General features: G+C 52.1%; 1 protein-coding gene across 2 annotated transcripts in view; it reads right to left on the bottom strand.

Moving 5' to 3' along the window:
* The window catches only part of HGH1 (HGH1 homolog), an 81,317-nt gene that overhangs the window by 48,600 nt on the left and 13,906 nt on the right, over positions 1–18,811 (bottom strand). For both annotated transcript variants that reach the window (XM_063950404.1, XM_063950405.1), the window contains exon 3: positions 1,471–1,571. In XM_063950404.1, coding sequence (XP_063806474.1) covers positions 1,471–1,571 — 101 coding nt within the window. The remainder of the gene's footprint in view (positions 1–1,470; positions 1,572–18,811) is intronic.

Below are 18,811 nucleotides of genomic sequence, written 5' to 3'. Positions count from 1 at the left end.
AATGCCCCGGTCACACAGTGATACACAGGGGAATGCCCCGGTCACACAGTGATACACAGGGGAATGCCCCGGTCACACAGTGATACACAGGGGAATGCCCCGGTCACACAGTGATACACAGGGGAATGCCCCGGTCACACAGTGATACACAGGGGAATGCCTCGGTCACACAGATACACAGGGCGTCACACAGATGCACAGGGGAATGCCTCGGTCACCGGGATACACAGGGGGTACGGGGCCCCGGTCACAGGGGTACGGGGCCCGGGTCACAGTGATACGCAGGGGGTGCGGGGCCCGGGTCACAGTGATACGCAGGGGGTGCGGGGCCCGGGTCACACAGTGATACGCAGGGGGTGCGGGGCCCGGGTCACACAGTGATACGCAGGGGAATGCCCCGGTCACACAGTGATACGCAGGGGAGTGCCCCGGTCACACAGTGATACGCAGGGGAGTGCCCCGGTCACACAGTGATACGCAGGGGAGTGCCCCGGTCACACAGTGATACGCAGGGGAGTGCCCCGGTCACACAGTGATACGCAGGGGAGTGCCCCGGTCACACAGTGATACACAGGGGAGTGCCCCGGTCACACAGTGATACACAGGGGAGTGCCCCGGTCACACAGTGATACACAGGGGAGTGCCCCGGTCACACAGTGATACACAGGGGAATGCCCCGGTCACACAGTGATACACAGGGGGTGCGGGGCCCGGGTCACAGTGATGCACAGGGGGATGCGGGGCCCCGGTCACAGTGATGCACAGGGGGGTGCGGGGCCCCGGTCACAGTGATACACAGGGGAGTGCCCGGGTCACAGTGATACACAGGGAGATGCGGGGCCCCGGTCACAGTGATGCACAGGGGGTGCGGGGCCCGGGTCACAGTGATGCACAGGGGGTGCGGGGCCCGGGTCACAGTGATACACAGGGAGATGCGGGGCCCGGGTCACAGTGATACACAGGGGGATGCGGGGCCCGGGTCACAGTGATACACAGGGGGATGCGGGGCCCGGGTCACAGTGATACACAGGGGGATGCGGGGCCCGGGTCACAGTGATACACAGGGGGATGCGGGGCCCGGGTCACAGTGATACACAGGGGAGTGCCCCGGTCACAGTGATACACAGGGGAATGCCCCGGTCACACAGTGATACACAGGGGGATGCCCCGGTCACACAGTGATACACAGGGGAATTCCCGGGTCACACAGATACACAGGGGAGTGCCCCGGTCACAGTGATACACAGGGGAATGCCCCGGTCACACAGTGATACACAGGGGAGTGCCCCGGTCACAGTGATACACAGGGGAATGCCCCGGTCACACAGTGATACACAGGGGGTGCGGGGCCCGGGTCACAGTGATACACAGGGGGTGCGGGGCCCGGGTCACAGTGATACACAGGGGGTGCGGGGCCCGGGTCACAGTGATACAGACACAAGAATATAAAGAGGTGATTGTGTAACTCACTGTGATTGAAGCAGCAGTTTCTCAGGGTCCCCACAATTCCCCCTCTGCGCACAACTGACCCCTGGTTATGGGTATATGGGAGAAGACGCTGCACCACACACCTAGGGCACAAGACACCCAAATGCCAGACAAGAGATAGGTTAGCAGGAAAGTCAGATGCAGTAAATATATATGAATTGTAGAGGCGGGGGCAGTGCAATGTCATTATACTGTGGGGCGGGGACAGTGCAATGTCATTATACTGTGAGGTGGGGACAGTGCAATGTCATTATACTGTGAGGTGGGGACAGTGCAGTGTCATTATACTGTGGGGGGAGGGCAGTGCAGTGTCATTATACTGTGAGGCGGGGACAGTGCAATGTCATTATACTGTGAGGCGGGGACAGTGCAATGTCTTTATACTGTGAGGCGGGGGCAGTGCAATGTCATTATACTGTGGGGCGGGGACAGTGCAGTGTCATTATACTGTGAGGTGGGGACAGTGCAGTGTCATTATACTGTGGGGGGAGGGCAGTGCAGTGTCATTAATACTGTGAGGTGGGGGCAGTGCAGTGTCATTATACTGTGGGGGGAGGGCAGTGCAATGTCATTATACTGTGAGGTGGGGGCAGTGCAATGTCATTATACTGTGAGGTGGGGGCAGTGCAATGTCATTATACTGTGAGCTGGGGACAGTGCAATGTCATTATACTGTGAGGTGGGGGCAGTGCAATGTCATTATACTGTGAGGTGGGGGCAGTGCAATGTCATTATACTGTGAGGCGGGGACAGTGCAATGTCATTATACTGTGAGGTGGGGGCAGTGCAATGTCATTATACTGTGGGAGGGGGGGGGGGGGACAGTGCAATGTCATTATACTGTGAGGCGGGGGCAGTGCAATGTCATTATACTGTGAGGCGGGGGCAGTGCAATGTCATTATACTGTGAGCTGGGGACAGTGCAATGTCATTATACTGTGAGCTGGGGACAGTGCAATGTCATTATACTGTGAGGCGGGGACAGTGCAATGTCATTATACTGTGAGGCGGGGGCAGTGCAGTGTCATTATACTGTGGGAGGGGGGGGGGGACAGTGCAATGTCTTTATACTGTGAGGCGGGGGCAGTGCAATGTCTTTATACTGTGAGGCGGGGGCAGTGCAATGTCTTTATACTGTGAGCTGGGGACAGTGCAATGTCTTTATACTGTGAGCTGGGGACAGTGCAATGTCATTATACTGTGAGGTGGGGGCAGTGCAATGTCATTATACTGTGAGGCGGGGACAGTGCAATGTCATTATACTGTGTGTGTGGGGGGGGGGGGGCAGTGCAATGTCATTATACTGTGAGGCGGGGGCAGTGCAATGTCATTATACTGTGGGAGGGGGGGGGGGGGACAGTGCAATGTCTTTATACTGTGAGGCGGGGGCAGTGCAATGTCTTTATACTGTGAGGCGGGGCAGTGCAATGTCTTTATACTGTGAGCTGGGGACAGTGCAATGTCATTATACTGTGAGCTGGGGACAGTGCAATGTCATTATACTGTGAGGTGGGGGCAGTGCAATGTCATTATACTGTGAGGCGGGGACAGTGCAATGTCATTATACTGTGAGGCGGGGGCAGTGCAATGTCATTATACTGTGTGTGTGGGGGGGGGGGGGCAGTGCAATGTCATTATACTGTGAGCTGGGGACAGCTGGTTAGTGTATGCTGTGTAATTGTATTGGTGAAGTGGGGCAATAACCAGGTAATGGTGTGGTGGGTGTATTTATTTATTTTAGTTATTAACCGTTTCTTATACAGTGCAGCAAATTCCATTACGCTTTACAAATAGAAACAGTAATAAAACAAAACTGAGCAATAACAGAAAGTCAGAGGTAGGAAGGCCCTGCTCGCTAGCTTACACTCTATGGGCCTAATTCAGACCTGACCGTAGCCGTGCAAAATATCAGATACTCAGACATGCGGGGGGATGCCCAGCACAGGGCTAGTCCGCCCCGCATGTAAGGCCCGGCACCCCGCCCGCACAGAAGTATAATAGCATTGCACAGCAGCGATGCTGCTTTTGTACTTGTAGAGTAGCTCCCTAGCAGCGCAGCTCCTGTGCTCTGGCAGGGAGATACTGGTCGCAGCGGCTGCGTGTCACGGCCCGCCATCCACGCGGTCTGGGCACGCCTGCGTTGCCCGGACCACGCCCCCTGAACGGCGACTCAGCACACAGCATGTCTGAATTGGGCCCTATGGGTGTACAGTGGTAGCATATTGTGGGGCTTTGCTTGTGTCCTGTATTACTGTAATAGGAATGTTACCGGATAGGATTTGGAGAGGAAAATTCCGCACCAGACGAGATATATTCTAGGGAATATTGATCTTAGAATATTAGTAACTCCATTATATGTATATGGTAACTATTAAGATCAAGTGCTACCCTCCAATTTAAAGCAATGGATTATACAACTGTGGAAAGAAAGAAATTGGATCTTTGGATGCACGTTTTCCCTATAGGTTAGTAAAATATAACATTAATATGTGTAAAAAGATATCAGAAACTTCACATAGCTGTGCCTGTTGGCTAAATGATGTATTCTCTATATATTTTCTAGTGACCGATTAGCTTGCTATAAGGCTGAATGAAGCAAAGTATTCCCAAAATAATAAAGAAAAATAAGAGGGGGGTTGTGACGTGATGACAAAAATAAGATTTTACTTACCGATAAATCTATTTCTCGTAGTCCGTAGTGGATGCTGGGACTCCGTCAGGACCATGGGGAATAGCGGCTCCGCAGGAGACTGGGCACAAAGTAAAAGCTTTAGGACTACCTGGTGTGCACTGGCTCCTCCCCCTATGACCCTCCTCCAAGCCTCAGTTAGGATACTGTGCCCGGAAGAGCTGACACAATAAGGAAGGATTTTGAATCCCGGGTAAGACTCATACCAGCCACACCAATCACACCGTATAACTCGTGATACTATACCCAGTTAACAGTATGACAAACGTAGGAGCCTCTGAACAGACGGCTCACAACAATAACAACCCGATTTTTGTAACAATAACTATGTACAAGTATTGCAGACAATCCGCACTTGGGATGGGCGCCCAGCATCCACTACGGACTACGAGAAATAGATTTAATCGGTAAGTAAAATCTTATTTTCTCTGACGTCCTAGTGGATGCTGGGTACTCCGTAAGGACCATGGGGATTATACCAAAGCTCCCAAACGGGCGGGAGAGTGCGGATGACTCTGCAGCACCGAATGAGAGAACCCCAGGTCCTCCTCAGCCAGGGTATCAAATTTGTAGAATTTTACAAACGTGTTCTCCCCCGACCACGTAGCTGCTCGGCAGAGTTGTAATGCCGAGACCCCTCGGGCAGCCGCCCAAGATGAGCCCACCTTCCTTGTGGAATGGGCCTTGATAGATTTAGGCTGTGGCAGGCCTGCCACAGAATGTGCAAGTTGAATTGTGCTACAAATCCAACGAGCAATCGTCTGCTTAGAAGCAGGAGCACCCAGCTTGTTGGGTGCATACAGTATAAACAGCGAGTCAGATTTTCTGACTCCAGCCGTCCTTGAAATATATATTTTCAATGCCCTGACAACGTCCAGCAACTTGGAATCCTCCAAATCGCTAGTAGCCGCAGGCACCACAATAGGCTGGTTCAGGTGAAACGCTGAAACCACCTTAGGCAGAAACTGAGGACGCGTCCGCAGTTCTGCCCTGTCCGAATGGAAAATCAGATATGGGCTTTTATACGATAAAGCCGCCAATTCGGACACTCTCCTGGCTGAAGCCAGGGCCAGTAGCATGGTTACTTTCCATGTAAGATATTTCAAATCCACCGATTTGAGTGGCTCAAACCAATGGGATTTGAGAAAATCCAAAACTACATTAAGATCCCACGGAGCCACTGGGGGCACAACCGGGGCTGTATATGTAGTACTCCTTTTACAAAAGTCTGGACTTCAGGAACTGAAGCCAATTCTTTCTGGAAGAAAATCGACAGGGCCGAAATTTGAACCTTAATGGACCCTAATTTGAGGCCCATAGACAATCCTGTTTGCAGGAAATGTAGGAATCGACCCAGTTGAAATCGGGCCTTCCTGGCCTCACACCACGCAACATATTTTCTCCAAATGCGGTGATAATGTTGTGCAGTCACCTCCTTCCTGGCTTTTACCAGGGTAGGGATGACCTCTTCCGGAATGCCTTTTTCCCTTAGAATTCGGCGTTCAACCGCCATGCCGTCAAATGCAGCCGCGGTAAGTCTTGGAATAGACACGGTCCCTGCTGAAGCAGGTCCGGTCTTAGAGGTAGAGGCCACGGATCTTCCGTGAGCATCTCCTGAAGTTCCGGGTACCAAGTTCTTCTTGGCCAATCCGGAGCCACGAGTATCGTTCTTACTCCCCTTTGCCGTATAATTCTCAGTACTTTTGGTATGAGAGGCAGAGGAGGAAACACATACACTGACTGGAACACCCACCGCTATTGCCTGAGGGTCTCTTGACCTGGCGCAATACCTGTCCAGTTTTTTGTTGAGGCGGGACGCCATCATATCCACCTTTGGTTTTTCCCAACGGTTCACAATCATGTGGAAGACTTCTGGATGAAGTCCCCACTCTCCCGGGTGTAGATCGTGTCTGCTGAGGAAGTCCGCTTCCCAGTTGTCCACTCCCGGAATGAACACTGCTGACAGTGCTATCACATGATCTTCCGCCCAGCGAAGAATCCTTGCAGCTTCTGCCATTGCCCTCCTGCTTCTTGTGCCGCCCTGTCTGTTTACGTGGGCGACTGCCGTGATGTTGTCCGACTGGATCAACGCCGGCTGACCCTGAAGCAGGGGTTTTGCCAGGCTTAGAGCATTGTAAATCGCTCTTAGCTCCAGTATATTTATGTGAAGAGACATCTCCAGGCTTGACCACACTCCCTGGAAGTTTCTTCCCTGTGTGACCGCTCCCCAGCCTCTCAGACTGGCATCCGTGGTCACCAGGACCCAGTCCTGTATGCCGAATCTGCGGCCCTCTAACAGATGAGCACTCTGCAACCACCACAGAAGAGACACCCTTGTCCGTGGAGACAAAGTTATCCGCTGATGCATCTGCAGATGCGATCCGGACCATTTGTCCAGCAGATCCCACTGAAAAGTTCGTGCGTGGAATCTGCCGAATGGAATCGCTTCGTAAGAAGCCACCATTTTTCCCAGGACTCTTGTGCATTGATGCACAGACACTTTTCCTGGTTTTAGGAGGTTCCTGACAAGTTCGGATAACTCCCTGGCTTTCTCCTCCGGAAGAAACACCTTTTTCTGAACCGTGTCCAGAATCATTCCCAGGAACAGCAGACGTGTCGTCTGGGTCAATTGAGATTTTGGAAAATTCAGAATCCACTCGTGCTGTTGCAGCACTACTTTGGTTAGTGCTACTACGTCCCCCAGCTGTTCTCTGGACCTTGCCCTTATCAGGAGATCGTCCAAGTAAGGGATAATTAATACGGCTTTTCTTCGCAGAAGAAACATCATTTCGGCCATTACCTTGGTAAAGACCCGAGGTGCCGTGGACAATCCAAACGGCAGCGTCTGAAACTGATAATGACAGTTTTGCACCACGAACCTGAGGTACCCTTGATGTGAAGGGCAAATTGGGACATGCAGGTAAGCATCCTTGATGTCCAGGGACACCATAAAGTCCCCTTCTTCCAGATTCGCTATCACTGCTCTGAGTGACTCCATCTTGAACTTGAATTTTTGTATGTACAGGTTCAAAGATTTTAGATTTAGAATAGGTCTTACCGAGCCGTCCGGCTTCGGTACCACAAATAGTGTGGAATAATACCCCTTTCCCTGTTGTAGGAGGGGTACCTTGACTATCACCTGCTGAGAATACAGCTTGTGAATGGCTTCCAATACCGTCGCCCTGTCTGAGGGAGACGTTGGCAGAGCAGACTTTAGGAACCGGCGAGGGGGAGACTTCTCGAATTCCAACCTGTAACCCTGAGATACTACCTGCAGGATCCAGGGGTCCACCTGTGAGTGAGCCCACTATGCGCTGAAATTCTTGAGTCGACCCCCCACCGCCCCTGAGTCCGCTTGTAAAGCCCCAACGTCATGCTGAGGGCTTTGCAGAAGCCGGGGAGGGCTTCTGCTCCTGGGAGGGAGCTGCTTGGTGCACTCTCTTACCCTTTCCTTTGCCTCGGGGCAGATATGACTGTCCTTTTGCCCGCTTGTTCTTATAGGAACGAAAGGACTGTGGCTGAAAAGACGGTGTCTTTTTCTGTTGGGAGGGGACCTGAGGTAAAAAGGTGGATTTCCCGGCTGTTGCCGTGGCCACCAAATCCGATAGACCGACCCCAAATAATTCCTCCCCTTTATACGGCAATACTTCCATATGCCGTTTGGAATCCGCATCACCTGACCACTGTCGCGTCCATAAACTTCTTCTGGCAGATATGGACATCGCACTTACTCTCGATGCCAGAGTGCAAATATCCCTCTGAGCATCTCGCATATAAAGAAAAGCATCCTTTAATTGCTCTATAGTCAATAAAATACTGTCCCTATTCAGGGTATCAATATTTTCAGTCAGGGAATCCGACCAAACCACCCCAGCACTGCACATCCATGCTGAGGCGATGGCTGGTCGCAGTATAACACCAGTATGAGTGTATATACTTTTCAGGGTAGTTTCCAGCCTCCTATCAGCTGGATCCTTGAGGGCGGCCGTTTCAGGAGACGGTAACGCCACTTGTTTTGATAAGCGTGTGAGTGCCTTATCCACCCTAGGGGGTGTTTCCCAGCGCGCCCTAACCTCTGGCGGGAAAGGATATAATGCCAATAACTTCTTTGAAATTAGCAGTTTTCTATCGGGGTTAACCCACGCTTCATCACACACTTCATTCAATTCCTCTGATTCAGGAAAAACTACAGGTAGTTTTTTCAGACCCCACATAATACCCCTTTTTGTGGTAATTGCAGTATCAGAGATATGCAAAGCCTCCTTCATTGCTGTGATCATATAACGTGTGGCCCTACTGGAAAATACGTTTGTTTCTTCACCGTAGACACTAGATTCGGTGTCCGTGTCTGGGTCTGTGTCGACCGACTGAGGTAAAGGGCGTTTTACAGCCCCTGACGGTGTCTGAGACGCCTGGACAGGTACTAACTGGTTTGCCGGCCGTCTCATGTCGTCAACTGATTTTTGTAACGTGCTGACATTATCACGTAATTCCATAAACAAAGCCATCCATTCCGGTGTCGACTCCCTAGGGGGTGACATCACCATTACCGGCAATTGCTCCGCCTCCACACCAACATCGTCCTCATACATGTCGACACACACGTACCGACACACAGCAGACACACAGGGAATGCTCTTATCGAAGACAGGACCCCACTAGCCCTTTGGGGAGACAGAGGGAGAGTTTGCCAGCACACACCCAAGCGCTATAAATATATAGGCACAACCCTACAGAAGTGTTTCCTTTATAGCAGCTTAATATATCAATATCGCCAAAAAAGTGCCCCCCCTCTCTGTTTTTTTTTTACCCTGTTTCTGTAGTGCAGTGCAGGGGAGAGTCCTGGGAGCCTTCCTCGCAGCGGAGCTGTGCAGGAAAATGGCGCTGTGTGCTGAGGAGATAGGCCCCGCCCCCTATTTCGGCGGGCTCTTCTCCCGGTGTTTGTGAGACCTGGCAGGGGTTAAATACATCCATATAGCCCCAGGGGCTATATGTGATGTATTTTTAGCCAGAATAAAGGTACTATCATTGCTGCCCAGGGCGCCCCCCCCCCCAGCGCCCTGCACCCTCAGTGACCGCTGGTGTGAAGTGTGCTGACAACAATGGCGCACAGCTGCAGTGCTGTGCGCTACCTCATGAAGACTGAAAAGTCTTCTGCCGCCGGTTTCTGGACCTCTTCACTTTTCGGCATCTGCAAGGGGGTCGGCGGCGCGGCTCCGGGACCGGACTCCATGGCTGGGCCTGTGTTCGATCCCTCTGGAGCTAATGGTGTCCAGTAGCCTAAGAAGCCAATCCATCCTGCACGCAGGTGAGTTCACTTCTTCTCCCCTAAGTCCCTCGATGCAGTGAGCCTGTTGCCAGCAGGACTCACTGTAAAATAAAAAACCTAACAAACTTTTTCTAAGCAGCTCTTTAGGAGAGCCACCTAGATTGCACCCTGCTCGGACGGGCACAAAAACCTAACTGAGGCTTGGAGGAGGGTCATAGGGGGAGGAGCCAGTGCACACCACCTGATCCTAAAGCTTTATTTTTGTGCCCTGTCTCCTGCGGAGCCGCTAATCCCCATGGTCCTGACGGAGTCCCCAGCATCCACTAGGACGTCAGAGAAAACCAGTTATTAAATAAAATGTTATTAAAATTATCTCCTGCGTCCTGTCCTTATTTCCACATATGCAAAACTGTATTCTCAAACCTGTGTACCCTGTATAGATCAATTCTAGGTTCACTTGTACAGACCATGTGGTTTTCTTGTTACATTCATACACCATTATGTATACAAAACTTGTATCTCAGCTTATAATGGCTACACAACCTTATTATAACACTGTGACAAGTACAATATGAAATTATTTCCAGCTTAGGATCGCAATTCATATTAATGCTGAGCAAAACACGGCAACCTAAATGTTTAGTATTTATAAATATCCTTATGACACTGCATGTGTTCAATCAATGCTATTGTGGCTATATTACAAATAGGTTCACAGTCCTAATACATTTGTAGTCAATGTAACAATTGTGACCTTCGTGTAGTGACAGATGATCCTATAATCACTCCCCGTATCTCTCAGTACTTCTTATAGAGAGGGATCACCGTCTTATTCCTGCATATAAGTCATTTCCTTATCATATAGCCCTAGATTAGACACATATACAGAATACACAAATTAATATTGATATATATTAAATTTTTCAAACATTTGGACAGAGCGCACTATATACACCAATGCGCATTTCACTTGTTACTAAGCTTTTTCAAGGCTTATAGTATAGTTACCGTACCTGATCCTACAGTATGTCTGGAACCTAATATCTGTACAAGGACCACAAAAAAAACCACACACACACACCTTAGCGTGTATTGGAAGAGTTGGAGGTTCCACTTCCACTGCTGATTTGTGGCGTCTGCTCTCAGGTTTCAGAATGTGGGGCTACCTCTCTGTATTATTTCCTTGTCACTTGCCTGTGGTCTCATTGTGCATTATACTTATGTCAACATTATGTCAGATGACATTGTTCATTCTCTCTTATGTGTATCTATCATTTTAGAATAACTCAAATGTGATTAACAATGTGTCAAGAATTTCATACAATTTGGACACTAAGGCCACTGCTACATCACACAGGCAGAGTGGAGACTACTACTACTCCTCCTCACAGGCAGAGGGGGGACCATTGCTACATCACACAGGCAGAGGGGGGGGGGGGCACTGCTACATCACACAGGCAGAGGGGAGACCGCTGCTACATCACACAGGCAGGGGGGGGGGGCACTGCTACATCACACAGGCAGAGGGGAGACCACTGCTACATCATACAGGCAGAGGGGGGGGGGGGGGCACTGCTACATCACACAGGCAGAGGGGGGGGGGGGCACTGCTACATCACACAGGCAGAGTGGAGACTACTACTACTCCTCCTCACAGGCAGAGGGGGGACCATTGCTACATCACACAGGCAGAGGGGGGGGGGGGGCACTGCTACATCACACAGGCAGAGGGGAGACCGCTGCTACATCACACAGGCAGGGGGGGGGGGCACTGCTACATCACACAGGCAGAGGGGAGACCACTGCTACATCATACAGGCAGAGGGGGGGGGGGGGGCACTGCTACATCACACAGGCAGAGGGGGGGGGGGGGGCACTGCTACATCACACAGGCAGAGTGGAGACTACTACTACTCCTCCTCACAGGCAGAGGGGGGACCATTGCTACATCACACAGGCAGAGGGGGGGGGGGGGGCACTGCTACATCACACAGGCAGAGGGGAGACCGCTGCTACATCACACAGGCAGGGGGGGGGGGCACTGCTACATCACACAGGCAGAGGGGAGACCACTGCTACATCATACAGGCAGAGGGGGGGGGGGGGGGCACTGCTACATCACACAGGCAGAGGGGGGGGGGGGCACTGCTACATCACACAGGCAGAGTGGAGACTACTACTACTCCTCCTCACAGGCAGAGGGGGGACCATTGCTACATCACACAGGCAGAGGGGGGGGGGGGGGCACTGCTACATCACACAGGCAGAGGGGAGACCGCTGCTACATCACACAGGCAGGGGGGGGGGGGCACTGCTACATCACACAGGCAGAGGGGAGACCACTGCTACATCATACAGGCAGAGGGGGGGGGGGGGCACTGCTACATCACACAGGCAGAGGGGGGGGGGGGCACTGCTACATCACACAGGCAGAGTGGAGACTACTACTACTCCTCCTCACAGGCAGAGGGGGGACCATTGCTACATCACACAGGCAGAGGGGGGGGGGGGGGCACTGCTACATCACACAGGCAGAGGGGAGACCGCTGCTACATCACACAGGCAGGGGGGGGGGGCACTGCTACATCACACAGGCAGAGGGGAGACCACTGCTACATCATACAGGCAGAGGGGGGGGGGGGCACTGCTACATCACACAGGCAGAGGGGGGGGGGGGCACTGCTACATCACACAGGCAGAGTGGAGACTACTACTACTCCTCCTCACAGGCAGAGGGGGGACCATTGCTACATCACACAGGCAGAGGGGGGGGGGGGCACTGCTACATCACACAGGCAGAGGGGAGACCGCTGCTACATCACACAGGCAGGGGGGGGGGGCACTGCTACATCACACAGGCAGAGGGGAGACCACTGCTACATCATACAGGCAGAGGGGGGGGGGGGGGCACTGCTACATCACACAGGCAGAGGGGGGGGGGGGCACTGCTACATCACACAGGCAGAGGGGAGACCGCTGCTACATCACACAGGCAGGGGGGGGGGGCACTGCTACATCACACAGGCAGAGGGGAGACCACTGCTACATCACACAGGCAGAGGGGGGACCATTGCTACATCACACAGGCAGAGGGGGGGGGGGGCACTGCTACATCACACAGGCAGAGGGGAGACCGCTGCTACATCACACAGGCAGGGGGGGGGGGCACTGCTACATCACACAGGCAGAGGGGAGACCACTGCTACATCATACAGGCAGAGGGGGGGGGGGGGCACTGCTACATCACACAGGCAGAGGGGGGGGGGGGGGCACTGCTACATCACACAGGCAGAGGGGAGACCGCCGCTACATCACACAGGCAGAGGGGAGACCGCCGCTACATCACACAGGCAGGGGGGGGGGGGCGGCACTGCTACATCACACAGGCAGGGGAGGGGGCACTGCTACATCACACAGGCAGAGGGGAGACCGCTGCTACATCACACAGGCAGGGGGGGGGGGGCACTGCTACATCACACAGGCAGAGGGGAGACCGCTGCTACATCACACAGGCAGGGGGGGGGGGGGCACTGCTACATCATACATGTAGAGGGGGGCACTGCTACATCACACAGGCAGAAGGGGGACAGACGCTACATCACACAGGCAGAGTGGAGACTACTACTACTCCTCCTCCTCCTCCTCACAGGCAGAGGGGAGACCGCTGCTACATCACACAGGCAGAGGGGGGGGGGGGCGCACTGCTACATCACACAGGTAGAGGGGAGACCACTGCTACATCATACAGGCAATGGGGGGGGGGGCAATGCTACATCACACAGGCAGAGGGGGGACCGGCGCTACATCACACAGGCAGAAGGGGGACCGGCGCTACATCACACAGGCAGAAGGGGGACCGGCGCTACATCACACAGGCAGAAGGGGGACCGGCGCTACATCACACAGGCAGGGTGGAGACTACTACTACTCCTCCTAGGCTGAGGGGAGACCATTGCTACATCACACAGGCAGAGGGGGGGGGGGCACTGCTACATCACACAGGCAAAGGGGAGACCGCCGATACATCACACAGGCAGGGGGGGGGGGGGGGCACTGCTACATCACACAGGCAGAGGGGAGACCACTGCTACATCATACAGGCAGGGGGGGGGGGCACTGCTACATCACACAGGCAGAGGGGAGACCACTGCTACATCACACAGGCAGAGGGGGGGGGGGCACTGCTACATCACACAGGCAGAGGGGTGAGTGCTGAGGTTCCCGCAGAACTGACTGACCGAACTGAAGGTCTTCAGAGGCCAAAGTATTGAACTTGTAGAACTTAGCAAACGTGTTCGAACCTGACCAAGTAGCTGGTCGGCAGAGCTGTAAAGCAGAGACACCCCAGGCAGCCGCCCAGGAAGAACCCACCGACCTAGTAGAGTGGGCCTGTACAGATTTTGGAACTGGCATGCCTGCCGTAGAATAAGCATGCTGGATAGTAAGCCTGATCCAGCGAGCAATAGACTGCTTTGAAGCAGGACACCCAATTTTATTGGGATCATAGTGCACAAACAGCGAGTCAGATTTTCTGTGATGAGCTGTCTGCCTCACATAGATTTTCAAAGCCCTAACATCCAAGGACTCTGAGGTAACAAAGGTGTCGGTAACCACCGGAATCACAATAGGTTGCTTTATATGAAATGCAGACACCACCTTTGGAAGAAATTGCTGACGAGTTCTGAGTTCAGCTCTATCTTCATGAACAATCAAATAGGGGATCTTGTGAGACAACGCCCCCAATTCCGACACACGTCTTGCAGAAACCAAGGCCAACAGTGTGACGGTCTTCCACGTAAGAAACTTTACGTCAACCTCCTGTAGAGGCTCAAACCATTCAGACTGTAGAAGCTGCAACACCACATTGAGATCCCAAGGGGCCGCGGGAGGCAGAAAGGGCAGTTGGATGTGCAGAACACCTTTCAAGAACGTCTGAACCTCGGGGAGGGAAGCCAACTGTTTCTGGAAGAAAATGGATAAGGCCAAAATCTGGATTTTTATGGAGCCCAGGCGTAAGCCCACATCCACACCTGACTTCAGAAAAAGCAGAAAACTTCCCAGTTGAAATTCCAACACAGGAAATTTCCTGTTTTCACACCAAGAGACTTATTTTCTCCAAATACGGTGGTAATGTTTAGACGTTACCCCTTTTCTGGCTTGGATCAAGGTAGGAATTACCCTGTCCGGAATCCCTTTCCGGGCTAGAATTTAACGCTCAACCTCCATGCCATCAAACGTAGACGAGTTAAGGCTTGATAGACGAACGGACCCTATTGCAGAAGATCGTCTTGAAGAGGTAGAGGCCACGGATCCTCCAGGAGCATTTCCAGTAGATCCGCGTACCAAGCCCTTCTTGGCCAATCCGGAGCAATGAGAATTGATTGAACCTTTTCCCTTTTTATTCTTTTGAGAATTCTTGGGATCAATGGAAGTGGTGGAAACACATACACCATCTGATAGACCCATGGAGTCACCAGAGCGTCCACCGCCACTGCCTGTGCGTCTCTCGACCTGGAACAATACCGCCTGAGCTTCTTGTTGAGACGAGAGGCCATCATGTCGAACTGTGGAATTCCCCACCAACGTGTCAAGCATCCGAACACCTCTGGGTGAAGGCAGTGCCTGCTGAGGAAGTCTGCGGAAAACGCCACAGCATGTCTTTCTGCCCAAAGGAGAATCCTTGTTACCTCCGACATTGCTGCTCTGCTCTTCGTTCCGCTCTGTCGGTTTATGTACGTTACCGCAGTCACATTGTCCGACTGAACCTGGATGGCCTGATCTTGAAGAAGAGGTGATGCCTGTAGAAGGGCGTTGTATATGGCCCTTAGTTCCAGAATGTTGATTGGAAGAATGGTTTCCTGACTTGACTATTTTCCTGGGTGACTGCTCCCCAACCTCTGAGGTTTGCAGAATCCAATTTTGAATCCCGAACCTTCGGCCCTCTGTCAGGTGAGAAGTCTGAAGCCACCACAGCAGAGAAATCCTGGCTCTTGGTGACAGACAGATCCAACTGGAAGGACCTCGCGTGGAACCTTCCGTACTGCAGGGCTTCGTAAGCCACCACCATCTTCCCCAGAAGACAAATGCACAGATATCCAGGGTGGTTTTAGGACCTCGACCATCGACTGGATTACCAATGCCTTTTCCAATGGAAGGAAAACTCTAATTTCTTCCGTGTCCAGTATCATTCCCAGAAACTGAAGATTCCTCGTTGGATCCAGGTGAGATGTTGATAGGTTCAGAATCCACCCGTGATCCTGGAGCAGTTGAGTCAAGATTGCAATGCTGTCCAGCAGTCTTTCCCTGGATGATGCTTTTATCAGCAGGTCGTCCAGGTACGGAATTATGTTCACTCCCTGTTTGCGGAGGAGGAACATCATCTCCGCCATGACCTTCGTGAACACCCGTGGTGCTGTTGAGAGGCCAAAAGGCAGGGCCTGGAACTGGTAGTGACAGCCCTGTAATGCAAACCTGAAGAGGCGGCCAGATTGAGTTGTGAAGGTACGCATCCTTGATATCCAGAGACACCAAGAATTCTCCTTCCTCCAGACCTGAAATCACAGCTCTCAGAGAGTCCATCTTGAATTTGAAGACCCGCAAATACGGGTTCAGGGAGTTGAGGTTTAAAATGGGTCTTACCGAACCATCTGGTTTCGGAACCACAAACAGGTTGGAATAGTAACCTTTGTTCTGTAAGTGAGGTGGAACTGGAACAATGACCTGGGTCTGTACCAGTTTTTGTATTGCTGCCTGTAAGGTTATACTGTGAGGTGGGAGTTCCTGAAACTCCAGTCTGTAGCCCTGGGTGACAAGCTCTGTGACCGAGGGATCCTGGCATGATGTTACCCATGTGACTGAAATATCTTAAACGGGCTCCCAACTGCCTGTCCTCCAGGCAGTGCGGTCTACCGTCATGCTGAAGGCTTTGAGGAAACAGAGCCGGAGGTCTGTTCCTTTAAACCTGTAGGTACAGGTTTTCTGGGTTTACTTCTATTACCTTTGAAGGTAGTAGAATTACCTTTGGATTTACCTTTGACTTTTGCTGTCCGAAAGGACTGCAGAGTTGGAGCCGTGTAGGTTTTCCTAGCTGGGGGGACTGCGGAAGGAAGGTATGTAGACTTACCCGCCGTGGCCTTAGATATCCACGTATCCAGGTCATCTCCAAGCAGGGCCTCACCTGTGAATGGTGGGCTTTCCGCTCCTTTCCTGGAATCCGCAGTCCACTGGCATAGCCATTAGCCCCTATGTGCTGACACGGCCTGGAGCGTGCGTGGAGTAAGCCTACCTCTTATAGGGCCTCCACCATGAAATTAGCAGAGTCCTGTATATGCTGTAGGAGTAAAACGATCTCCCTCCTGTGTAAGGAATCTAGGTCCTCTATCAGAGTACCTGACCATTTGGAAATGGCCCTAGTGATCCAAGCACAAGCTATAGTGGGTCTCTGGGCCATAGCCGTGCACAGAGATGTGAGAGTGGTCTTAATGTTGCGGTCAGCCTTGTCCTTTAAGGAGGCTGCCCCCGGGACCAGTAAGATTATTTTACGGGACAACCTAGTAATTGAGGCATCAACAATTGGCGGGACCTCCCACTTTTTCCTGTCATCCTGCGGAAAAGGGAAAGATGTAATTAACCGTTTAGGGATCTGAAACTTTGTCAGGATTGACCCAAGTTTCTTCAAATAGAGAATTTAACTCTTTAGATGCAGGGAAATTATCAGACGAATTTCTCACACATTAAAATGAGATTCCTCAGTATCTATCACTTTATCAGTAATGTGTAGGGCCTCCCTAATAGCTTCTATTAGGACCTGTATTCCCTGTGACAGAACTGCATCCCCCCCCCCCCCCCCCCCCCAAAATCCACATCACCGTCATCTGCATTAGTGGCATCATCATCGGTGTCAGTATGCAGGATCTGTGCCAGCGTACACTTTTGTGGACAAATGGTAGGGGTCTGAGATGCTGGTATGGGCCTTGAATCCTTATTCCCCAGGTCATATATAGACTGTCTTAAGCATTGCGTCTCTTTCTCAGTTTGGGACAATTTATGAGAAATATTGGAAATCATCCCTTTTAGCGAGTCTAGCCACACCGGTTCCGACCTACTAACCTGAGAAGGTGCACTATCCTGAGTACACTGTAGTGATCCCCTCGGGGATGAGAAGTAATCTGCAGTGCAGGACACACTCCTCTGACATGGCAACAAGTAAAACACAGCCACACAGTAGAGAAGAGGTTAAAAACACCGTTAACCCACCCAGAGTCCTTCTAGGGGGAGACAGCGCATGATGGAGCCAGCCACACCGCGCCCTTATGGCCACAATAACACAGCCGGGTCGCAAACTAAGTACCCTTAATAGGGGCTTAGTATACAATATTGCTCCCCCCCTTTGCTATAACCCCCTGGTACCGCCGAGGTAAACTGGAGTCTTGAAGGAGGAGCTGCGCTGTCCCTGTGAGAGACTGTTCAGCGAGATCTGCAGAGGGAAAATGGCGCTGGTGAGCTGCTGGATCCGTTCATAGTGAAGCCCCGCCCCCTCAATGGCACGCGGTCTTCCTGTTTTTTTTATACTGGCCTGAGGTGTTGTGTGTGCTTACCAGTGGGTTAGAACTCCTGTAAGCCTTTGTGCCAGTGTGGGTATTCGGTACAGACTTCAGCTCGCCCCTCAGCGCGGATGCACACTGTGACTGTGTGATACTGAAGCCTGGAGCCACAGCCGGTCAGCGCTGCGCTCCTACCCTTGTGCCGCCATTAGCGCTGGCGACCTGCTAACAGGGACGCCGGCGTTGCACTCACCACTCGTCTTACTTCTGGTTCTGTTAGGGGTGACGGCGTACTGTGGGTCTGTATGCTCGCCGTGGTGGGGCTTGCGAATAGGATCCTCAGGAGCTCAATGTCCTGTCAGCGGAGAAACCTGACCATTAACTCTTTAGGAAGTTCTCCCCCCCCTAGGTACCATGAAGCAGTCAGGCTGCTGCCAAACAGAACTGACTGAAAATAACAAATAGAAAATAAATACAGAAAACTGTTCAGGAGCTTCCATAAGCGTGACCGACATTTTCTAAACCGAGTCTGGTAGGAGGGGCATAGAGGGAGGAGCCAGCCCACACTGTTAATTTCTTAAAGTGCCCATGGCTCCTAGTGGACCAGTCTATACCCCATGGTACTAAATGGACTCCAGTATCCTCTAGGACGTAAGAGAAATGCACAATTTAGTGTAAAGTTGTGGAGGAGCAGAGCAGTGTAACATCTGTGTAAACCAGCTGACCGCTATGTGCATGCAGCAGATACACAAACCATACAAATCCACACGTACACCTTGCTTGCAGTGCTACAGGGTTTGTATAAAAAGTGCAATTTGCACC

This window comes from Pseudophryne corroboree (genome assembly GCF_028390025.1).
Source record: "Pseudophryne corroboree isolate aPseCor3 chromosome 5 unlocalized genomic scaffold, aPseCor3.hap2 SUPER_5_unloc_4, whole genome shotgun sequence".
Lineage (NCBI taxonomy): Eukaryota > Metazoa > Chordata > Amphibia > Anura > Myobatrachidae > Pseudophryne > Pseudophryne corroboree.
This window is presented reverse-complemented; position numbering and strand designations above follow the sequence as displayed.